The sequence below is a fragment of the Tiliqua scincoides genome, chromosome 4, assembly GCF_035046505.1.
Source record: "Tiliqua scincoides isolate rTilSci1 chromosome 4, rTilSci1.hap2, whole genome shotgun sequence".
Lineage (NCBI taxonomy): Eukaryota > Metazoa > Chordata > Lepidosauria > Squamata > Scincidae > Tiliqua > Tiliqua scincoides.
In genome coordinates this window covers 132,267,578-132,292,756 of record NC_089824.1, presented here as the reverse complement: position 1 = coordinate 132,292,756, position 25,179 = coordinate 132,267,578, and the positions used below count along the sequence as shown (strand labels likewise).

The 25,179-nt window shown below is 43.8% G+C and overlaps 2 protein-coding genes across 3 annotated transcripts in view; both read left to right on the top strand.

Annotated features, from left to right (window-relative positions):
• The window catches only part of ALG14 (ALG14 UDP-N-acetylglucosaminyltransferase subunit), a 35,670-nt gene extending 20,519 nt beyond the window's left edge, over nucleotides 1-15,151 (top strand). The window contains exon 4 of the mRNA XM_066624074.1: nucleotides 14,905-15,151. Within this exon, the coding sequence (XP_066480171.1) occupies nucleotides 14,905-15,135 (231 nt within the window). The 3' untranslated portion in view covers nucleotides 15,136-15,151. The remainder of the gene's footprint in view (nucleotides 1-14,904) is intronic.
• A 13-nt stretch (nucleotides 15,152-15,164) lies between these two features.
• Nucleotides 15,165-25,179, top strand: part of CNN3 (calponin 3) — a 54,888-nt gene continuing 44,873 nt past the window's right edge. Inside the window, exon 1 of one of the 2 annotated variants that reach the window (XM_066624073.1) lies at nucleotides 15,165-15,556. In XM_066624073.1, the coding sequence (XP_066480170.1) occupies nucleotides 15,452-15,556 (105 nt within the window). In that variant the 5' untranslated portion in view covers nucleotides 15,165-15,451. The remainder of the gene's footprint in view (nucleotides 15,557-25,179) is intronic. The other variant, XM_066624072.1, reaches the window with a different exon arrangement.

Sequence of the window (25,179 nt, the reverse complement as noted above, 5' to 3'; positions counted from 1 at the left end):
TATGCGCAACCTCCTGATTTTAGAAATGGGTTAAGTCAGAATGCCAGATGTAGGGGAGGGCACCAGGATGAGGTCTCTTGTTATCTGGTGTGCTCCCTGGGGCATTTGGTGGGCCGCTGTGAGATACAGGAAGCTGGACTAGATGGGCCTATGGCCTGATCCAGTGGGGCTGTTCTTATGTTCTTAAATATAAAATTTAAATGAATACATTGATTAGAGATGGAACTTAGATGAATGAATAAATGGACTCCAATTTCCAGGATTTCTCCAAGCACCACCACAGAAAGTATACACTCAAATAGATCCCCATTCTCCTGCCTCCTAAGCAGGTTACTTAAATATATAGAAGTAAATACCTCAGAACCAGCACATCACAGTAATCACGTGAAGCATGTTCTGAGGGCCGGGGACATCTCCTCCACCCTCAGATAGCCTTCAGAGGGCATAAAAGGTTACTTCTGGTTTTTCTGGGAAAACCAGAAAGTGATGTTTTTAGACCTTAAGAAGGCATTCTGAAGTTTGGGAAGGCTGCATGTGGCCTCTCCAGTTCTCACAACACCCTCCGAACGTGACCGGAACACAGCTCTGGTGTGTTCTGTCAAGTGGGCCAGAGGCTTTCAGGGAGCAGAGCTGGCCGCAGGCTGGATCAAAGCTTGTCGTGGGTCGCATCTGGCCCCTGGGCCGGGGTTTGGAGACCCCTGGTTTAGGGCACCTTCCTGCCATATTGGTGCACTGCTGTTTTGCCAGTCATGCTGCCAGATGGCAAGCTAGCCCCTTGAAGCCCCAACTCCTCCTACACCCCACCTTGCAGTATCCAGGCCCTGCATGAGGTTCCACACTCCAGCTTCTCCTGAAAAGAGCTGTGGAAGAGGAGTTGGATACTGTGAGGTGAGGCACAGGAGGGCCTGGCTTTCAGGTGACTGACATGCTGTGCTGCGGCCTGGCTGGTACAACAGCAGCACACCTAGCATAGAAGAGTTTGGCTGGTGGATTATTAAACTGGATTAAAACTGAATTATTATGATGGTGGCTAACGGAAATAAAAATGTGCAAGGTGGCATTCATAACGGGGAAGGCTTACAAAACAAATGTTATACAAAATGTTAAACTCTTACAATACAGTTCAGCCATGAAGCTTTGTGGGGAGTTATTGAGGACCCACACTTTCCAACTTTTTTCCTTGCACTTTCTCTGGATTATAAATGGGCACTGTGGCCTTTAAAATTTTCCCGTCCGTCTTGCTCCCTTAAGCCTTTATGCCCCAGGAATTTCTGAATCCCTCTGGTTCTTCTCTGCTATACTTGCCCAATTTTTTTTAAGTTCTCCTTTTGATGATGATGAATGGATAAACATAGTATTCAAGGCGTAGTCTTGCTGGTGCCAGAACAATTTTATGGTTGTTGTTTATAGTCAATAACTGCCTTTATGTAATCTGGAATTCTGTGTATTCAGAAGAATTTTCACTAAAAATGTACAATTCTATCATTAACATTCAGGTAGAAAATTTTAATGTTGGTTGCTATGGGTACCATGCATGATAGCTTTAGTGCATAAGGCTCTTTTTTATTTAAGAAAGCACTTGTATAAAACTCCCATTGGAGTAGCTTCAGGGCATCTTACAAAAGGCAATAGTGAAAAAAGGCAATGCCATCTACTTAGGCTATATAATTTTACATACACCACCTTTCCTGTCTGTCGTTTGTATTGTGGCCTTTGAAATTTTGTTTCAGAATTTGTAGATGAGCATCACAAAGGGGCCTGAAGAATTCCAACTTTCAGTTGTAGTGTTTAAGGGTGCAATCCAGCCCTTGATTTCGGCCGGCGCAAGTCCCTTGCACCAACCCAGGAGGGTCGCAAACGTGCCATAAGGCACGTTTGCACCTCCTCAGGAATCGGCTAGGCCAACGTGCAGAGGCATGCTGGTCTGCAGAGGCTGGAAGAAGCTTCCATACCGACGGAGACACTGAGGCTTGTGTCAGCCTGAGTGGGCCGACGCAAGCCTCTGAGATAGGTGGGGAGGGGGCAGGAGGGAGGCATTCCTGGGTGGGTGATGGGTGGCCCCAAGCCTGAGAGGTGGGGCTGGGATCTGGCAGTTCCTGGGGAGAACGGAGCGGCTTCAAGAGGTGGCGCAAGTCCTAGGATACCCATGGGGAAAGGGTGCCTTTCCCAAAGGTAAAGGGAAAAGTTTCCCCTTGCCTCTGGCTGAGCTGCTGTTGGCCCCTATCCTGCACTGGATACAGCACAAGCCTCCTAGCTTGCCTGTTCCAGTGCAGGGTAGGATTGCGCCCTGAGAAACCTAACTCTTGGGACAACCTGTGTTAACAGTTTCTCTTTGGACTTGCCCGTATTCTAGTCCTCTTCAAACATAATTTCTCCACATGCACAGAACATGTGAGGAGAACCACCAAACCATGATCCCCATGCTGACACACTCCCTTGTCATGCCCTCAGCTGTCCCTGCTTTCAGTGAGCATAGAAGATAACATCTCAAGAGAACGTTTGTTTTATTTTGACCTTTGCTTGAGATATATGAATGTGAATATGTACACCACAAAAGGTTCCGGATTCCGTCACCACTGAAAAGAATCTTGGATGGCAGAACTAGAAGAGAATCTTGCCTGGGATCCCACAGGGTGGACCCCATTCCAATTTAAGAGACACATTTGGGCTGCAGGAATGAACTGTGAATGAACCTTGAACTGAGTGCGAACCTTCTCCTCTTTTGCAAAGAGATGAAAAGAGTAAAAGTTTCTGCTTTCTGTTTCTCAAAATGCATCATTTTGTCTGATTATTCTCAAATAAAGTTTTGTATGAATTTCTGAAGCTGCCTTATACCTGATGGTCTTGGGCTTGCCTGCTATTCCTCCCCTCTTGTCTTTCATGCATAACCAAAGGAGAATGAAAGCTTTTACTTTCATGTTTTACTAAACCACCATTACCTGTTACTAGAAATTTGGGGAACTTGGTTTATTCTAACTCTGGTTCATTAACAAACCATGACAGAAAGCCACAATTTGTTACTAGCTTGTTTTAACTAACCAGATTTGGAATAAGTTACAGTTTTTGTGAGTTTGGCCCAAATCCTAACCAACTTTCCAGCACTGGCATAGCAGTGCCAATGGGACATGTGCTGCATCTTGCAGTTGGGTGGCACTCACAGGGGCCTCCTCAATGTAAGGCAATGTTTGTTCCCTTATCTTGGAGCTGCAATGCCCTTATGTCAGTGCTGGAAAGTGGGTTAGGAAAGTTAGTTAGGAAAGTTGCACCCTTTGTGTATAACAGGTAACTGTAGCTGAGTAAAATGTGAAAGTAGAAACTTTCACTCTTATGTTCAAAGGACAAGAGGGAAGGAAGAGCAGGCAAGTCCAAGACTCACCATGGCTTCTTCATGATGATGTAAGTCACTATTTAGATCAGGGGTAAGGCCCATGGAGCTGATCTGATCATCATGCAGTCCTGGCTTGTGATGATTGTGCTGTAAAGTAACTCCACAAAAGTTGCTGCCAATGTATCTCTTTCCTTTAATCTCTCTATGCCAGCTGGAGCCAAGCAAGGTGTGCAAATCACTGATAGAAGTGATGTTCGGTAGCCAGACATGAATGCAGATCACCTATAAAAATGATGTTTCTAAGGAAGTCAGTAACTTAGAGGCAGGGTGGGGTATCTGAGGGAGGAAGCATAAGGGGGTGAGTGGTGATTGAAGGAGTATTGGAGGATATGGGTGGTATGTTCCTTATAGTTAAGTCGGAGTCAGACGACCATTGCCCATTTTAAGATGGCAGTGGTTATGTACTGTCCAGGTTGTTAACTGCTCTCTAGGGTAGGGTAAAAAAAATTATAGGGAACACTGCTCAGCAGAAGTTGCGCAGCTAAAAGGGCATCCAGCGTGATAATTAGACTCTCCCATATCTTGAAAATATGATCAAGATTTGTATATTTTCTGTTTGTCATTTGCAGCTCCATGGAGGTTCTGATCTGAAACCTCCTGAAACTGTGAATACTGGCGAATGCCTGCCCCCTCACCCTCCAGAGCCAAGGGGCTCCACAGGGTCCTCTGAGCACAGTAGAGGCCACGGACATCCACTCAGACTGAGCCCTAGAGCTTAAAACAGGTGACTTCTGGTTTCATGGAGAAACCAGAAGTGACTTTTAAATGCCTTATAAGGCATTAGGAGGGCCAGGGCCTCTGCTGAGCTTAGAGGACCCTCTGGAGGCAAGGGGAGCTCCTCTCTCCTCTGGAGGGGGCCCATGGGGGGCCTGCAAACCCAATCCATGTATAACTGAATCACAGATATGGGATCTGCAGTTATGGCCCCGCCGTATTGGTAGCAGCCACACTGCAGAAATGGAACTCGAGTCTACCCAGAGTCCTTGGAAATATACCATGCATTGAAGATGTGCTGGTTATCTGGCCGTACTGCTTGCACAGAATTTCCATGAACACTCCCATCTACCAGCAGAGTTTTCCGGCAAACTGAGGTTGTCATTATTAAAATGTTCAGAAAGATTCAGCCCTTAGAAATAATATGATAACCACTTGGAAATCAGAGTGTATAGCTCATCTCTGATGAAAAGCAAGCTATAAATTTAAATAAAATCTGCAGCACAGATTCCTGAAAATCTGACCCTTTAAAAGTAAATCAATTACTCTTGTTTGCGCCATTGCTTACAGTGCAATCCAATGCATAGCTACTCAGAAGAAAGTCATATTGTGGTCAGCGGAGCTTGCATGCAGAAAGTGTGTATGGGACATGTATATATTCTGTGTGATCCACAGTTCAGTTTCCCGAAGCATCATACTGTGCAGTTGTTCTGCTTCTAGAACAAAGGCAGCCTTTGCCCCCTAATTCAAACCTAATGTAATTTATCCAAGGTGACTTGCTAGGTTAGTTCTGTAGGCTTATACCTCTTTTTAACCATTCCTGGTTGTCCTGAAGCAGAGTCCTTTGGAATCCAGAAGGTTACTTCTTCATTCTTTTGTATTTGAAGGATCCTTCAAATGAGAAAACCGTCTGAAAAATTGGAGGTGGGTAAAAATGAAGTTAAAAAAAAAATCCAGGCTTCCTGTTCTTGGATTTATTGAGATTGGTTATAGTTAGGCTTAGGTCTGGTATTGAAAATAGCTTATGAGTTACGTTGCCAAATTAAAATGAGGTGAATAACGGACAAGACCACCTTCAACTGCAAAGCCCACCTACGAACAGTTATTTGAAGTAATATACAGTATACATGTAGCCTGTTCTCAAGCGTTTTTTCTTGGAAGTTAGTCTCAATTCAATGTTTCCAAGTAAGTGAATTTAGGATTGCAATCTGACATTATAGTTCCTAGACATATTTATAATAAGTTCTCAGTGGGACCTACTCCACTTTAGGATAGTAAACTTAAGGCTGTACTTACTTGAAAGTAAATCTCACTGGCTGAAATGGGAAATGTCCTCTGAGTAAGCAGGCTCAAGACTGGGCTATTTGTGGTTTAGGGAAAAAAAATATGTTTTTAATCTTTGCCCTTTTTGGAGAGGAGAATTGCTTCTTTGAAATTACCTCAAGGCAGAAATGCTATATATTTCCTGTTTCTTTGCTAGTCCCTGAGTAGCTTTTTTGTTTTGTTTTTGTTTGTTCCCTTTAAGTGTGTATGAGTTTTAAAAGATGTTTTCTTTGTAAACCTACATATGGCAGGCCAGCTATCAGAAAATTAAAATAGCCTGGAATGCTGTGAACTTTTTAATTTTTTGCAAGACCAGGCTGAAAGTCCTTGTTCTGGGAAGCTTAAAGGATGTGGCCTTCCTACCTCAGCCAGCTATTCTACCTGAGGCAGCTGAAGAGAATGGTGGTTACTTCCAGAATTTTCCATCTTATACAGGAACAGAGAAGGTTTGGCCTCCCTGACTGTTTTAGCAATCAGACATTTCGTCTCAGGCTGCCAAAGAGTAGTGAGGTTCACTTGTGCTGATTTTAGTTACTGTAAGATAGTGTATTTTTTTTCTTTTGTTGATTGTTTTGAGAGATGTTTCTCTGTAAAGCAATGAATACATTTTATAAAATTAGTAATAAGTGATTCTAACTATGCCCCAAGAGCTTGCTGATGGCCCTTTGATAATGGCCTTGATAATGGCCTTGGACCTTTGATAATGGCCTTGGACCAGAATCGTCTGCCTGCAGGATCATGGCTCATAGAAGGTTCCCAGGAGTGTCAATGTACAGCTACATGTGTGTAGAAATTTCATTTTCACCTCCAGCTCAGCATGAAGAGTTTGGAGGATGGCGTCTCCCCAGTATGGTCCTGCTCCCCTCTCCATTTGTTGAGTGCATGCAAAGAGAAGACGGTGAAATGAGAACTAAAGACTTCTTTTGGCTTCATCAGAACCACTCTTGTATTTTATATCTTCAGAATTTTTTCTAACAGCTCATTAATCTTCATTTCCTGGAAATAAACAGCTCAACATCTTTTCATGGATAACTTCTTAAAATTTAACTTGTAAACAAAGATCTAATTAGAAGATTTATTAATGTTTAAAAAATGACATGCATGTAGCATTGGGTTTTTCTTGCCGTAGACCAGGGGTGCCCAAAGCCCGGCCCTGGGGCCACTTGCAGCCCTCAAGGCCTCTCAATGTGGCCCTCAGGGAGCCCCCAGTCTCCAATGAGCCTCTGGCCCTCCGGAGATTTGTTGGAGCCCATACTGGCCCAACGCAACTGCTCTCAGCATGTGGGCAACTGTTTTACCTCTCCCGTGAGCTGTGAGATAAGGGCTCCCTCCACTCCATGTTGTTTCATGTCTGTGATGCAGTAGTGGCAGCAAAGGAAAGGCCAGCCTTGCTTTGTGCAAGGCCTTTTATAGGCCTTGAGCTATTGCAAGACCTTCATTCATTCATATAAGTTCATCTTTAATATATTCATTTATGTAAATCTATGTAAATTTATTCAAATTTTAAATGTAAATTAATTCCTTTTTTCCCTGGCCCCCCCGACACAGTGTCAGAGGGATGATGTGGCCCTCCTGCCAAAAACTTTGGACACCCCTGCCGTAGACCAGGGGTGTCCAAAGTTTTTGGCAGGAGGGCCACTGTGTCGGGGGCCGGGGAGGGGGGAAGAATTAATCTACATTTAAAATGTGAATAAATTTACATGTTTACATAAATGAATATATTAAGGATGAACATATGAATGAATGAAGGTCTTGCAATAGCTCAAGGCCTATAAAAGGCCTTGCACAAAGCAAGGCTGGACTTTCCTTTGCTGCCGCAAATGTATCACAGACATGAAACAGCAAACAGTGCCCTCGTTCCACTGCTTACACGAGAGGTCAAATAGTCGCCTTCATGCTGAGAGCAGTTGCAGTGGCCAGTGCGGGCTCCAACAAATCTCTGGAGGGCCAGAGGCTCATTGGAGACTGGGGGCTCCCTGAGGACGGCATTGAGAGGCCTTGAGGGCCGCAAGCGGCCCCAGGGCCAGGGTTTGGGCACCCCTGCTGTAGACAATGGAATACTGCCTACAAATACTCTAATTATTAGAGTCTTAGCATTGGAGTCTAATAGATTTTGATCTCCTTTTACTTTGTACTATGTTTATATAGCATCTTTTGCCATTTTTAAAATAGTGCATAAGAAATTTTAATTTGTACAGGATTCAAATTTATTTGGTGTAACCCTAACTTCTGTTCATTATATAACAATTTTAGTACAGGTTGAGACTAATTATTCACATGGGTTCCATTCCAAGCGCTCACCTGAATTTAAAAAAAACGCTATAGCAAATCAATTTAAAAAACAAAGTTTCTTTGCTCCAGTGATTGAAAAACAGCCTTGGTGACCTTTTGACTCTAAGATAAGAGTCATTAAGAAGACAATCCATCAGCACTTCACTCAGCCCCTCCCTTCACCAATGCAAAATGATCCCTTTCTTTCACGTGCTCAGGGGGGAAGGGAGGGGTCTGAAGGAGAGAGAAGGATTGATGGATTGTCAGCCAGCTTCTCTCTCTCTCTCTCTCTCTCTCTCTCATATTATGGAGGCTGTTGTCAAAGGACTGTTCAGTTTTTAAAACTGATTTTAAAGGAATGCATTTTTCCCCTTCTCCAGGGATCAGCACGTTCCTTCTCATTTGCAGGGGCCATTCGTGTTGAGTCAAATTTGTGTATAAAAAATCCATGTATAAATAGGCTGGACCTGTAAAACGGAATCTGTGAAATACTCTGCCTACGATTGGTAAATTAGCATCTTGTTCTGGAGAGGGGAAACATGTAGTCCAGTTTCCCGTCCCTGAATGTGACTGGCTTAGGAGACCTACACTCATGTTTCATAGCCAATCACGTTTGTTAACAGGCAGACAGAAGTAAGGAAATGGCCCAAGCCACTGAATCCTGAGCCATAGAAAGACTTTAACTCAGCAATTTTCAATCTTTCTCATCTTGCGATGCACTGAGGAAGTGCTAAAGTTGTCAAGGCACACCATCAGTGTTTTGACAGTTGATAAGGCACACTGCACTGTTAGCTGGGGTCTCACATCCCCCAAAGGTTCTAGTAAGAAACAATCCTTCCCAAACTCCCACAGCACACCTATGGGACCATTTGTGGCACAGCAGTTGAAATTTGCTGCTTTAACATGAAGAGGGCAAAGAATAAGACAGGACCAATTCTAAAGGTCTTAAGGGCCCAATCCTATCCTCTCCCTGCTACTGATGCAGCTGCGCCGAAAGGTCTTATGCCGCTTCCTGCAAGAGGGAACAAGTCAGGAGTCTTGGGGGAGGTAAGATAACATAATTCTTACCTCTCTTTAAGCCTTCCACAGCCAATGGATTTACTGCTGCAGCAGCTCTTTAAGTCCAAGGAGAGAAAGGAGGCAGGTCAGGAAGCGAGGAAGAGGATAGAATTGTCACAAGTTGCCCACACTAGGTGTCGCCCATCCTGCCTCCCAGCATGTAGACCAGTCATTAATTTTTGTGTTGAAATTGTTCTGCCTGTTTTGTCATCTTATGTAGGCCCACACCAACACAATATAGGCTGTTATCAATGTTTACCTTCACCTAATCCTTGGAACAAGAACTTGAAAAGGCCTGTCTGTTTTGTTGTGCCAGAGCATCTTTGCGTCATGAAGCTAGGAAAACGAGTTCTTCTGCAGTGTAAACCTGCTACCATTTCCATGTCCCTCCTAGCAAAATAACACAGGGGGATTGTAAGTGGAGAATGGGTGAGACTTTCTTATCTTTGAGTTTTCTACTGCCGTTATAACATAACGTCATGATAGCCACCTCTGTGCCCCTTACCTAAAACTAGGGTACTGAGAATCCTCTTAGAGACAGCAGCAGAGGTGACTTGGCTGGTGGAAAGGGAGGGAAGGAGAGAAAGGTAGAGAAGCTCTTCCTTCAGGTCCCTTGGATCTTCTTCAGTCCTCCAGCTCCAGGTAGTTTGGTATAGCAGTGTTAGTAGAGATTGGCTCACTGCAACTGCCATCTGTGTGCTAATGGGGAGGGCTGATAAGGAAACACAAGCTGTGCTGGTTCTCAGATTGTGCAATTCTCTCTCTCCTAGGAAACTGTGTTTACTCTGCACCTGGCTAGATTTTGGGGTGTCTGTGTTCAGCCTGCAAAGGCGGGTCCAGAGAAAAAGGGAAATGTGGATTTTGCTGATTTTGTTGTGGTGGTGATGTTTTTGTGTTTGTGATATTTTATAAATACGTTTTAATGCAGTTATCTGCAATTTGTTATTACATTTCTATGCCACTCAGAAGCTTGGTGGCATTGAAATGTAATAACAAATGTAGATAAATAGTAGCTTACCTAAACTCCCCCAGGAAAGTTTGGAACTCACCAAACCAGTTATCCATGTATCATAACTGAAAACAGGTTTGCATCTTCCATCACCAAGCAGGAATTTGAACTGAGGGCTCCAATATCCAAATCCAACACTTCTAGCCATTATTCCTGCATTGACGAGTCAGCCCGGTTTAGGCCCCAGCAATTGCTCTGTGTTTTGTAGAGCTCTGGCAACAAGGGAATGCAAAAGATACTTGTTAGGTAACCATTGTGAACTGTTGCCCACGTTCATGCAGTCATTTGGCTACAGATCCAGCAGTATGTAGAGCTATAGGGTGTTGCGCTACCATTATTAGGCTCACCAAGGTTGACTTCTCCGGTAGTTTTTAGTTCTGATGGGGTCCTTGCATGTTTAAAATAAGCATGTGCAGTAAGCACATGTTTAAAATAAGCATGTGCTGGAATCATTTGTCTTTTTTCTCTCTCTCTTTAAACTAGAGAACATCCAGAAATCTTCAAAATATACTTACAATACACTTAGGAGTTTGTTTATCTCAGCGAATGTCCTAAAACTGGCTTTCTGCTTTCTTTTTCTACCTCCCCTCCCCTTCTTTAGCCAGTTTGGCTGACATTTAATCCCTGTAAAGCTGAGAGCTCTGGTTTCTGCATTGGAACTAGTAAATGCCATTTGAATACATTGCCACATTCAATAGACTGAAGCAGCCTTCATCTGCAAAGTGTCAAAGTTCGTTGTGTGCCAAGTGTAGAAGAAGAAGAAAAAGCGCCTGTTGTCTTCGTCTATTCTGCCTGGCATGGACGCATTGCATCTGCCAAATTAGTTTTCTTCTTCAGGCTTTGAGAAGGGTGTGAGCATGTTTCTATGCAGTTACTTATTTTCATTTGTGAAGGGGTTGGCTCATGCAGTTGATTATTCCATGAGTTGTTTTTTAAATTTAAACAATGTCAAAACTATGGACAGAACTAAGGATTAAAAAGAATGTTTTGACACCATCAAAAATGGCATCTGCATGTCAGGCTCTCCACCTCTATAATATATAATTTAATGTAGATATTAAATTTCTTGGTGCTATCTCACCAGCAGCAGCCAAAGAAATGTACATTGTAATGAAGTAAGGATGGAGGCTAAATTGTATTAGGGGTGACAGCTCAAGTGAGAGAGCAGGGTGGGCCCAGCATAATAGGAGGCACAGTCTCGGCCATTATATGCTGCCCATTCCCCGCTTCTGAGCACAGGGGCCTCAGAAATTCTATGGGGAGATGGTTAGTGTGCCACCCATGCTCTCCTGCACTGTGTCAGCTAAGCTGGCATCGTGGGATTTGCAAGCTGCCCCCACCCAGTTCTGGGGTACGTTAAGCCCTTACTGCTTGTCAGCCTTTCTCTGCTGGCCTTTATTGTAGGCTGGTGGCAAGGCTTTTATATCCAGCTGCTGGACCTGTGCTGCTTCCCCTCCCTGATCTCTCTACCCCTCTCCCAGGATCTCAGATGTGGCAGCCCCATTTGCCAGGGCAACCATGATATCAAGTGCTTTCCAGTTGTATCTTCAGAGGAACTGCCCCTGTACTGGCAGCAGGGGTACAAACTGTGGCTGTGCTGGAGCTGCGGCAGGAGGCCATGATGGGTGTAGCTAGAAGCTGCATTGGAGCAGCAGCAGGAGGCCATGTAGGGTATTGCCTTCATGGGCTGGTCTGGTTCCTGAAACCAGGCATTATGGAGGTGCAAGGAAACTTGACATTGCGCTACAGTTTTTAGCAGTAGCCCTTGGTTTTGGTAATGTGGCGGTCCACCCACAAGGGCCAAATACAGACAAAACCTCTCAGAAGGGATAAGGGAAGAAAACAATATAGACAATCTTTTTGTCAACCTTTTTGACACAGAGTAACTCTTTGCTGTGTAGAAACCAGGTTATAATAAGGTTCTATTAAAAGAACAAAACCTGGGACAGCTACTAGTCTTATTGGAGGGACAGTTGGCAGAAATCAGAGGGTGGAAGGCCAAGTTCTCAATCCTAATATTTAATATTTCTATAGCACTTTCTCAGTGTGCAAATGTGCTTCACATGTATTATCTTGATTGCATCCTTACAACAACCCTGCAAGGTAGGTATTATTATTCCTGTATTGTGGCTGGGGAGTAATGTATCTAAAGCTACCTAGTGAGTTCATGTCAGAGGTGAAATTCAGACAGGAAAGTCTTGATTTACGGCTCGGTCTTGTAGCCACTATGCTACACTAAACGTCTCCCTAAAGTGGGTTTCTGGCAACCATGACTAATGGCCTTGACTGCTGTTCATTCCATGTACAGGTGTGTGTCACTTAACAACGGGGATACGTTCTTATCCCAGTTGTTATGTGATTAGGTTGTTAAGAGAACATTTAGCCCAGTCTAATGCCTTTGTGTAAACAGACACTCCTTGCCAGACACTGACTGGCTGCACAGGCTGCTGGAGATAGAGTGCCTCTTCATTGCCTTAAGACCGTCTTTGTTGTGTAAACAGACACTCCGCTGCAGGCTATGGGAGACCTGATTGCCTCATTAAGAGCCTCTGTGTTGCGCTTTGACCACTGTCTTATATTCAATCTGTCGTTAAGTGGTCTGTCATTAAGTGACACATGCCTGTATTACTCTTGCTTGTAGGTTAGCAACTGGGTAGGTGGGAAGGGGGGTGTTTGGTAGCCTTAGGGGGCAGAGTTGTCCTTGGGCCTGCCAGTTGCTTATTACCAGTATGTACTCTCAAAGAAAAATGGCACAACCCTGTGTACTAACCACATGGACACTTTTTCTGTGATAAATTGCACCCATGAGAATATGTGATATGCAGAGGATAAAGAGCACATAAAGTTGTGTCAGAGTAGAATCTGTGAGTTTATTTTCTCTTGAAAAAAATGTTGAGTGTTGAATAAGGGATACAGAAGAGCCATGCCTAAATTATCATGTGGAGAATTCAATATACTTCTGCCCTAAAGGGAGGAAAGCGGTTTACACTGCTTGCAATGAGAGATTAAATAAAGACTGAGGGAAAAACTCTGCACGTAGTTTACCTTCAAAGCAGCTTGCTGTAGTTATGTTTTTTATTTATTCCTTGTTCATCTCCGTGGCAGCCTACAAAAATAGTTCTCTGAAGTCCAGTTATAATAAAATTCAGGGATGACTCATTCTAACCACATTTAAAATTCCCCTTCCCCACAGAAATCTTGGTATTCCCAGAGCCCTTTATCTTTTTTCCACCTTTTGCCTGATAATTTCTAGTTTGCTCTAGTTTCTAGATCTCTAGTTTGCTGGATGAATGCTGAAGCACAGTTTTGTTTAATTTAGACGTTTTGGCAACTAGTAATAGAAAGCTCAACAAACCCACCGTCAAATATCTAATGCATTGGACTGACTACATGTTAAGGGAGATGGGTCTACTAATAGAGATGGCATCTCCCTGCCTCCCCCTCCCACCCCGTAGCACTTTCCCCATTTCATTAGGCTTACATCAATTGAATGTAAGCCTGCAGGCAGTTAATTTTTATCCTGGTACAGAGCTTAGCAGTTTTAAGCACTTGAAAAGTGATTGATTGGCATTAGTATGTGCTCACATGCACAGTGCGCACTCTTTTTAACCTCATAATTGTCTCCCCACAGCTGCTTCTCTAAAAAATATGGAATTCCTGTGACCCTTTCCTCTCCTCATCCGTTTCCCTATTTTACCTCCTTTCAGTGAAGAATGAGCCATGAGTAAGGGGAGGAGCCATAAAATTCTCAGGATTCTTTTTGGGTGGGAGGATTAGGCTCAGAAGATCTGTATGATCTGTGTGATCTGTAGCAAGCCTCTTCTCAATCCAATTCTCCCCTCCCCTCCCCCAATTTTTTAATGGAAAGAGGGACTGTCTCTCTGTTTCTGTAGGGATGGCAGGGGCAGGAAGAATTTGACTTGAAGAATGCCTGTGCTGATACTTGCTTTTCTCTGCTGGATCCTTTCAGTAGGAACGGGGCTTGCTCTTTCATCACCAAAAGGATCATATGGGAAAGTAGAATTGGGAATTTGTTAAGGGGTGAGCAGTCATTGCTCCTCTTCCTCCATCTATAGTTTATTCCCCCAACATGGGAATTACTGAAGAGCCCATCTGTTTGTGTTCTTATATAATGTTATCTCTTACCATTATATAGACACCATATCTTAGTAACAGAGCATATGTTTTGCATGCAGAAAATTTTAGATTTAATTCCCAGTTTCTTTAAATCATTGGTTCCCAAACTGGTAGTCACGACCCACTGACTAAGGGGAACTGGACAAAGGGCATTCCTCCTTAATGATGGCACCACAGCGATTTTTATGTCTGATCTGAGCAGTTTGCCGCAGCGGGGAGGATTGCGGATGGGGCTGCAAGCCCCCCCACCCCACTCTCCCAATGGCCAGCGCTATCTGTCAGGTAAGTTTAAACTTCCCTTGGTCACTGTGGTGCCAGTGCTGACTCCCGTCAAGATTTACAGGGTTCCCAAGTCCCTTGTAGGAGTTTGGGAACCACTGCTTTAAATAGAAGTATCTTGGTGGAAGAACCTGGAAAAGCAATTGATCTGCTGCCTGACAGAGTCTGATTTACACTTCTCAGTGTATGCCAGCACCCCTGATACCGCACACACACATACAAATTACCCCTGCCACCACCTCCAAGCTGGCCAGATTCCCCTGCCCAGTCAAGGAAAGGCAATAGCAGGATGGTGGTCGGAATGCCTACAACCATGGAGGAGATAAGTGGAAGCAAAGTAAGGTGACCCTAGAGATGGCCAGTGGGCACCAACCTGCATTCATCTGTCACCTGAACCAACTTGTGTCATGGATGGGCCAGCCCTGCTGTGATATATGGCAACTTGATACATTCAGCACTGTGCATGGTGCTTTACAGAATAGTGTTAACAAATTTCTTGTCCCATGGACTTTACAATCCAAATATTGATAGCACGGAACACAAAGGGAGAGAATGAGAGAGAAAATTTGACTTTTCTAGCATCCCATTTGCTTTTAGCTTGATTCTGCTTTTGCTTTACATTCTTGTTTTCATTGTCTTCTTGAATGCATGCACTGATAATGCATTTTTACTGTATTGTTATTCACTATCACTGTGTTTTTAAGAAACATTTTTTTTCTTTTAGGTACTGTGCAATGGCCCAGGAACATGCGTTCCCATCTGTATATCTGCCTTTCTTCTTAAGATGCTGGGACTAAAGAGACTAACCATCGTGTATGTTGAGAGCATTTGTCGTGTGGAAAACTTATCCCTGACCGGCAAGATCCTTTACCACTTTTCAGATCACTTCATTGTGCAGTGGCCTGCTCTTAAAGAAAAATATCCCAAATCTGTCTATCTTGGGCGAATAGTGTGACTACAAGGGACAAACTCAGCTGCTGCCAGTGTCCGCTCTCTGAGTCCCTAGTTGTTTGAATTTCTTTCCAACCTGGTTCACAGTTTTACACAACTCAAACAAGAGTAGGTACCAGATTCCCAGATTGTGTGCTGCACCCAGAGTATCATAGCTGACAGCCTTGGAATTATGTTTCCATTATCTTTCCACAAAGGAACCCCGTTCTCATGGAACAGCAGAAAGGCGAACTGGATAATATTGGAAAGGAATATTCTGGTGTGTCAAGTGACATATTGTGAGAATTGTTCTTTATGTGGTCCTGCTTGACAGAGAAAGCATGAGGAGAGGACAGAAAACGCAGGCCTGCATCCTGAGAATATCTGCACTTTTCATTTTCCTTGACGCACTCAGGAAACTTACATTAAGTGCACACAGGTTACAGGTAACATTCAGTGAAATTCAGAAATGATGCCTTTTAAAAGCTGTCAGTGCAGATGTAAGTTGTTTTGCTTTGTATTTTTATGTTACAAATGGGGTGGAAATAATAATAAATAAGAATAACTAATGACAATGAAGGACCATCAGGGATTTGGGACTGATGCCTTCCTACTGCCTTGTTCCTGGTCAGAAGCAGTGCTTTGTCCCATACTTTTGCAGGTGTTTCCTCTCTTCTGACAGTCACGAGTGAGGGAACGGATGTTGGATAGTGCTCCACACCATTGAGTCCTATTGAAATTTACATTGAGAAATATCCCCTGGCAGATGCTGGCTCTGATCAAATGTGACTTTCTATACTCTCACATGCCCTTCTGCCCAGTTGAGCAATTAAGAAGTGGGCTGGGCTGTATATTTTCCTAACTCTGCTATCCGTATCTCACTCCCAGTGTAGGACCATACTGTATATTGGGGTCCTCCAGTCTCACTTCATGGTGCTTAATCAAACCCCTAAATGGTAAGAAACACATTTTTGTTCTAGTACAACAACCCCTGTTTCCTATATGCAAGCAGTGAAATCCCCAGTGAATATTTTGAGCATAAAGGAAACAGTCATATTAACTTGGCGTCATGACAGTTTTCACTCTGCAACCTTTCCAAAACCCCAAAGCATTAAATCCAGTATCATTTTTCCTTTTGGCTTGTCAGAGCTGGCCCTGTGATCTAAAGTGCACTTTCTAAAGCCTTGTGTGTTTTAATTGTTAAGAGAAATAAAAAGGTAGCGGATGTCACAAAGCAGATGCAGCGTTTGTACGTGCACAGTGTTGAAGCCAGACACTAAATCTTTTAACAGCAATATGTTATGAAGAGCAAACTATCATTAGCAAGCAGTGGGAACCTTTACACACTTTGCGGTCGCATGTGCGAATACTTAAATGTGTCAAAAAAAATGAAAGGAAGAATACAACTCTTTCAGTGAACTTCAGTTTTTGTATATTTAAGTTTAATGGGCAGGAGGTCTGGTCTAGAGGGTAGAGCCTCCATTTGCCTGAAGATTAACATCCACAAGGTCGCCAGTTCGAGGCCACCGGCACCGTGCGACCTTGAAGCAGCTGACAAGCTGCAGCTGAGCTGTTCCATCTGCTCGGAGCGTGGGAGGATGGAGGCCAGAATGTTAAACCAGATCGGAGTGTAACAGCTCGAATGTGGTGGTTCTTGAAAGAGAGAACCTTCTTTCAATTTGTAAAAATCCCTGCGTGGATTTAATAAGCCTGCCTATGTAAACCGCCTTGAATAAAGTCTTGAATAAAGACCAAGAAAGGCGGTATATAAATACTGTATATTATATTATTATTATTATTAATGTGTTTAAAAGTTTGAAACATGTTTAGTTAACACATGAGGATTTCCCTCTCTTAAATAGGTGATAACATTTAATATTAATCACTATTAAAAATGTTGTAGGAGACTGACAGCTCAATACTGTGTGTCATTTACAATGACAGATCTCTTGACTGGCCATAGTAAATTCCTCTGTGGCATTGTAAAAGGTGTGCCACTGTTGTGCACTTCAGGGCCACTGTCACATATGGGCGGAGCCCTGCACATGTAGCAGTAGCTGCAGAACATCTCACTGCATCAAGGAAAGATGGCAGAGGGGGGAAGCTGGCCAGGAGAGGGGTGGATCTCAGCAGCTCCTGAAATCCCCCTTCCCAGACCCACTCCAAGGCTCCTTGGGCTTATGCCAGCAAAATAGCTGGTGTGGGTCCAAAGAGACCCATTGACAACCAGGTGGCCTACCAAGGTCTAAGTAAAAAAATATTTTTACTTACCTCTCCCAGGCCATCTGTTTGTCCCCACACCACACCACCACCACGGTGGCGCTGCATGCTATGGACTGGTGCAGGATAGAATTGGGCTATGAATTTTGCAAAGTCTGTTGTAACTTTTTGGGTCAACTGGCAAACCATACTCCTATGCAAGGTTCTGTGTTTAAAACAATGTAAACACTTCTGTCATCTGCACGCATAGATGCATCAGTGAACAGATTTTGGCTTGAGAAATGCATACATTGAAGACAATCACAGAAGTGGAATTGTTCAAAATAATGCATAAACGATGCACAGAGTTAGTATAACGTAGTGACTAAGACGGTGATTTTTGTTTTTTTTAATTAAACAGAACATGAGGAAGCCAAGAGTTGCCCTGTGTGCTATGCCAGGAAGCTAATACAGTACTTCTTTTATATAATTATTTTTTAGAGGATGTAGGGTAGAAAAGAGGAATGACTTCATAGAGGTGGTGGTACCCACAGGGTGGAAATAGAACAAATGAGATGACAGACTGCTTCTCTGTAAGAATGCCATCTCACTGCTGCCACAAGTTCCCAGCTGGTACACAGTTGGCAAGGAAAGGGATATTATCAGAAGGCATACCGTCATTTGGTCACACAGTACTTTTAATATCCCATGAGGTCTGGTTTAGATATTCTGAACAGCTCAGTTTTCATTTAAGCAGGGAAACTGGAAATTGACATTGCTATGATGACGCCATAAATCACAGAATTTGGTTTGGCACAGGCTGCTGAATTTTTTTTTAATATGTAAAGCAAATTTCTGAGTCTTAGAAAAAGGAGTGAAGCAACTTCTGCGAATGACTAAAAATGTGGCCTTCAGGAACCAAAGATGTGATTCCTATATAACTCTCCCTTTCCAAGTATAGCATATAGTGGTTAACAGAACAATATGTGTCTTCTTGGAATAAGCTTAACTGTTCAGTAAAGCTTACTTCAGGGCAAGTGAGCGTAGGACTTGGCCCAATCCTATCCAACTTTCCAGTGCGGGTACAGCCTCAATGAAGCCCTGAGATAAGGGAACAAACATTCCCTTACCTTGAGAAGACCTCTGTGACTGCCCCTTCCATCTGCAGGATGCCACGCACACCCCCTTGATAAGTTTGCATTAGCACTGAAAAACTGGCTAGGATTGGGCCGTGAGCCAGGAAACCCTGGATTCAAATCTCACCTCAGCCATGAACTAATTGGATGCACTTAGGAAAGCCACTCTCACTCCTGCTCTGCCTGCAATAGACTATCCTACCATGCAGGATTGTTGGGAGAATTCCTGAAATCATTAATGTGAAATGCTTAGACAGCTTCAGAAAGGTAAGGAATAAAAATGCTAAGAATTCATTTTTTGCCAATATTCTGCCAATCCCATCCCTTCTGCCTCCCATGACAAACTGAGACTGCAGTCTCCAGGACCCTTGCTTGAAAGCAAGTACCATAGGAATCCAGGGGATGGCTTCCAAGTAAAGAAGCTCATACTGGGGGGTTTAACTCAATATTTTGAATGAAGGGAGGATTGATTAAAAATGGTTCATAAATTTGGTTTACATTACATGCAGCCCAGTTTTATTCACAAGATGGTGGGAGATAGGGCTTGCCCCCAAGTCACCCAGTGATCTTAATGGCTACGCATGAATTTGAACTCAGGCTTCCCTCCAGCCCTTGGGTATGACACAGAATATTCTCAATACTCTGTCTAGTTACAATATGGCTGTAGTTGCGTGCCAGCAGGTAGTGCACCAGTGAAGATTTGCAAGATTTGTCCATTTTATGAAGTGTTCCTGCTCATGGTGAACTTGCAGACCTCAGTTTTCCTCATTGTGCTGTCTTGGTTTCCAGCTAATCTCTGTCCCTGTAGTTAGGTGTGAAATAAGAATCAGATACTCAGAGTCCCAGACTAACAGTGTGCTGGTGTGTTGTGTGCTGATTTAGTTAAAGTAGAACTGTTTTTACAATATGTCTCAGTACAGTAGTTCATGAACTACAAGCTAAAAGAAAGCTAAATGAATAAAATGCTTTCTTGGGAGGAATTCTGTGCAGTATGTGTGGGTCAGCACTTAATATCCTTGGGAATGACCTGACCCCTGGCTTCTACTGATGTGTGTTAGCTTTTGTCCTAGTAACTTGAACAGGAGTTATGTTATCAGGACTTTCTGCAGAGTTGCATATTGCTTTGGTAAATAAGGAAGATGCTGTACTGTCAGTTATGGTAAAAACTCTTTTAGTTTCTTTTTGATGTGTGCTGCTTTTAGATGCTGTATCTCTTAAATGTATCCCGCCGCCTAAATGATGCCCCCATCACCACATCTGCTGCCCCATATCTCCAGTTTCAGGGGCTCCAGTAACCAGGTTGAGGGTAAATGCCTGGGAACAAGTCCATTATTGTGTTGTGGTGGAAACTGTGTGCTGCCCCAGCACAATGTGGTTTCTGTCAACCAATCACAGAACAAGTCATGCTGGATAGTGTTGGGGGGGGGGTGGAACCAGGGTTCACGCCACACTTAGCAATAAGCAGTTTCTATGGGCAGAGCAACATGTTCAATGGCCGGATTCCCAATCCCACAGTTGCCAACCATTTGCAAAGAGGCCATAGGGGGAACAGGGCAATGCTCCATACATAGCCCACGAGGCAGAATAGTGGGCTACAGATGGGAAAGCAAAGAACACGAAGCTCTAGTGCTCATAATTTTTATGGATTTTTGCCTCGTGGAATCCTGAATCCAATCCTGAACTCAGTCAGGGGATCCTCTATTGCTACTAGAGAATCTCTGGGTTTCTGCCTTTGTTCTCCCACCCAGTTCAGGGTTCAGTTACTGGTTGGGATGATCCGTTGGATTGATTCTAGATCAGTGGTTCCCAACTCCTACAAGGGAGTTGGGAACCTCCTAAGTAGGTGCAGGGGCAGGGCTAAGGCAGTGACGCAATCCCCAGGATTCTGCCAATGCCAGGAACAGAAGGGGTTTTTTTCCCTACCTTTTACCAGCAGTGCTGGCCTCCAGATGGTAAGGAGAGCCCAACAGACACCTCCACAGGGCTCACCAAGCCTCAGGAACTGTAAAAAGAAAAAGTGATCAGAACCCACTTCTGGTTTTCAATCACAAACCCAGAAGTGGGTTCCGATTGCCTTTTTTTTTTTTAATAGTTCCTGAGGTTTGGGGAGCTGTACGGAGGCATCCGTGGGGCTCGCCTCACCCCCACCAGTCTGAGTTGCTGGTAAAAGTTAGGAAAAATCCCCTTCTGTTCTCCACAGCAGCGTGATCCTGGGGATTGTGTTGCTGCCTTCCTCCTCCTCACTCCTTAAAGGGCATAGGCCAATACTTCCCAGGTTAGTGGGTTGCAACCCACCAGTTTGGGAATCACTGTCCTATATTATGCTTAATTACAGGATTTGTTAGGACCTTTGGAAGCCTGAAGCTTTTCCTTAGTTTTTTCAAAAGTTGTTTTTCCCAAACTCAGGAGTCCAGAGAGATGGCTCTGGTCACAAGACATCATATATGCTGTTTCAGCTGAATTTGGAGCTGGAAAGCTGGAGGTGTGTACATGGAGGTCTATGTACATTTAAAGAGTAAGCAGGTCTCCATTCAAATTTGGAGTGTTGATGAACTCTGTGGATTAATTAAGAGGGGGTGATTACATGGAGACTGTGGCCTTCCTGGCCTCTGGATCTGTGCCCTCTTGCTGTCGGTCCTGAAAAATAGAAACATTGCTGGCCAGGCCCTTGGCTGTCCAGCCAGGCACCTACCATCAAGCACACCTGTCTGAATGTGTGTCTCCTGCACATCTTGCATTAAACAGAACTAAGCAGAATTAAAATATTGGTCATGTAACAGCAGTTTGGAAGTAAACTCTGGATTGGGAGTCTGCTTCAGTTGCCTCAGATGGGAAACAAATGACAAACTCGTGTACACCACCCTGAGCAACTCAGAGGAAGGGTGGGCAGAGATAAAAACAGGGCAGGTTTCAGTTGCTGCTCTTAGCTAGGGCAGGGCAGCAGCAAATGATGCTGCCGCATTATTTTGTAACTTCTGTAATCATGCTCTGTCAATGAGTGTATTACAGGCTACCCTATTGTTCCTTACAGGGCTGCCCAGGGCAAGCTGCATGCTTCTGTTAAGTTTTTCATTTGCAGCATCTGACTTTGATCTATGCTGCAGTTTCAGAGACAGGTGTCTTACCCCAAACCTTTTTTCAGGGTTTTTGGAATTAAAGGAAATCACTGGCCTGTTCGGACGTGTTCAACATCTGTTTTTAAAGGTCTCTGATTTCAGCACATTATTAAAAGGCTCGGGAACAGATGGATCTCACCTAAGGTTGGGAAAGTATCTCCTTGCCAAAAGGAGGACAACTAAGATCCATTAATGGAATGGGCTGTTCAGCATCAAAAAAAAAAATATTGTCAAGCCAAAAATTGCTCTGTAAGGTCAGATCTAGAGCAGTGCATCACCAGATCGCTATCCAGAAGGGAAAGTTCTTAACCTAATGTTGACCAAGCAGCTATTACAGCAGATAAAATTGCCCAGTTACTGCTCTAGCCACAGGACACAAGTGGGCTCCTGGCCTCAAACCAATAAAGGAAGTTGCATTCGACATTGACTGGCTTTTCCTTGAGAAAGATTTCAAATAGCTCTGTTGTTTCTCTTGCAGATCTTGGCAGAGCACTCATAAAATTAGCATTCAGTTATTTAATAGCTCTTATCTTTACATGGTCAGAGGTTACAAGTAAGCCATCATTGTTTTAAATGAAAATGTACTCATTTGCTGATTTCAGCAATAAAACAATACAGCTAGAATGAGGTAGGAAAGCCATTATGGTGCAGTGCTGCTAGTGTTGGCCTTGGATTGAAGGGACATGGATACCAAACTGTTCTGGGCCATTGAATTTACTGGGTGGTCTTCAGCCAGTCACCATCTCTCTGTGTAGCCTACCTTAAAGGTTTTGTATGAGGACAAAACTAGATTTTCCATGTGCGTTTTTTTCACCTTCTTGGAGGAAGTATATGCGGAAGAAGGAAATGAAACACCCAGTGATGCAACTAAAATGATAGTAGTTTACTCTTCCATTTTGATCTTGTTATATTCTTTTCAGATTTATATGAGCTCCATTGTGCCACTTTCAAAATTATCTCATTGTGCTGGAGTAACTTGTAAAATACAATACATAAAACAATGTATGTTGTCATGGTTTATGAAAGGGAGGGATGACAATTAAGTTGTTAACTTTAAAAGATATGCAGTACCTTGAGGAAATCATATCTCGGCCCCATGGGGAACCAACTGTGAGTGATTATAATACCACAGCATTAGCTGATAACAGCAAAAATAGAGGTCTACAGTGAGAAAGAGCACAGGCTGAAGTGAAACAGCTTTTATCTTCTCATAGGGGACTTTGCTGGTGCATGAGGGAGATGTAGTGGTTAGGGTGTTGGCCTTAGACCAGAGAGATGAAGGTTCAGATTCTTGCTCAGCCATGATGCCACTGGGTTTTGCTGGGCCAGTCATGGGCCATCAACTTACCTCAAAGAACTGTTATGAGGCGAAAGGGGAGGGTTCCTTCTGGGCTACCTGAACCACTTTGAGGAAAGGCTGGTTTAAAATGTAATCCACTTGTGTTTCCAGTTGAGCACACTGGTCTTGCCCCAGAGTAGATACTGATAGTGTTGTGCTGGGTTGAGAAAGGTACTGCTGATGCAAGATAAAAAGGTAGCACACATGGGGATCTTGTGTTTTCATGGCACCTGTAAGACCCCTCAAGGATAAGGAAGGCAGTTCCAATAGCTTTGTGCTTGAGTAGCACAAGCTATCAATACGGACACCAGCGTTAAAAGATCGGACGCATTGTTTCATCCAGGCATGATTAATGCATGATTGTGATGAATTGGGGTGACTGCTGGCCTCTTGTTCACCCCAGGCCTATATAAGGCCTATGAGGGGGCTTCAATTAACAGAGTCCTTTCCCATCCAACCATCATGAGCTGGTGATGCTTATCTGCTGTTAGTTTTGCTATAGACAACATTTAGCTTCAGGCCAACAGGGCAAATATGAATTTTTGCCACACCCGCCTGTGTTGCTGACCTCAGATACTTTCACACTAGCCTTGTGGTTAGTTCACTCATGCATTTATTCCTAATGATCCAGGCGTCTCTCCCAAATCATTGTATTCCCTTCCGTCCTTACGCCAAAACGTTTGGACACTTTTGACATCATACATCTGCTGCCTTTTTCTCCTACACCTGTGCATGGCTCCCACTTTTCCTCTCCATCCCTCTGTTGGGCACTCAGGAAATGCAACCTGGCCTAAATTTTGGAATCTGTCTCCCTGCCTTGCTTACTTAAAGGAAGAATAGCGTCAGCCACAACTTTCAAAGGGCATTCACAGCAGGAAATTCACTCAAGTGAATGGGCCTCGCAATTCTGTTCTTGTTTGCAACAGCACTCTCATGTATTGACAGGAAGTGACACCACCAGGAGACGGTATTGTAGACGCTGCAAGAAGTTATGATAATGCAGCAGACACGGGCTGCTTACTTTGTGCCACTTCTTCCTTTCTTTAATGGAAACCTCACATGTGCTAAGATAGATCAGCTTACATAGCTGCTTCAGAATCCCATAGAGAAAAGAGGCTTCAAAGTAATTGTTCGTGAAAAGGCATCTCGGACTGATGGTTCTGTCTTCAGGATTTTCCTGCTGTGTTAGCGGCTAAGTAACAGAGCAGCTTCCAGCAAAATGTGCAACCAAAGCCTGCTTTCCTATCCTAGACAAATTTGGGAAGAGAGGATGTGTTTAAACTGAAAACTCATTTTGGTACAACAAATACTCCAATTATGGATATTCTGCTTTGGTCATCTGGCCCAGGTCTAGTTACAATGTTGACGTGACTCTAAATAGTCACAGCTCAATCCTATCCCCTGCCACCAACACCGATGCAGCCACACCAAAAAAAGGTAATTTTTATTTGCCTCCGCATTAGTCCTGGGGCCACCTATGGGTCTCCTTGGACATACACAACCTATTTTGGTGGTCTATGTCCGAGGAGGAAAAAGGGGTCAAGAAGATTTTAAAAAGGAAATACGATCCAGCATGCAATGTTGCCATTGGATCCACACTTCGCAACTCCTCCCCACCCAGAAACACCCCATTCCTTCCAGCACCTGCCGCACCATCAACTAATCAGCTCTCCACTGATCTGTGCATGCAGCCACCAGTCACTGCGCTGATGACCTTGTGCTTGCTGGTGGAGCATCACTTTTGCATCCTCACGCTTCCACCAGATGGGCCATCAGACTTTTAAAAATATTATCCTTCGTGTTAGATAAGAATGCATTTGTGCACATTTCAAACTTCCAGAACATAAAATGAGCAGTATCCTTTCCTCAGTGGAGTAAAAAGGTGTCAATGAAGAATATAATATAAAGAATATAAGGCAGCATGTTTAAAGCATGAGCTTTAAATATGTTGAGGCCTCCTAGGGGTAAGGAAGCATTTGTTCCCTTGTCCCGGAGTCAGACCTAGCAGCTGTCATGGGTCAACTTGGACCTAGGCCAGTTCTATAGCTGGCGCAAGTCCATGTTGATTTGGAAAGGCGAATTGGGCTCAGTAAGGGGATTAGGATCTGCTGCCACCAGACCCGCCCCCTCCCAGGCCTAATCAACCCTCCTCCCTGCTCTGTCTCCTCCACGTAACACTCACCACCTGCTCTGTTCAACCCCTTCCCTGCTGCAAGTAATCTGTCCTTGCTATTTCTTGTTCAGAAATTGTCAGTTAAAAGCTTTAAAATGTTTATTTC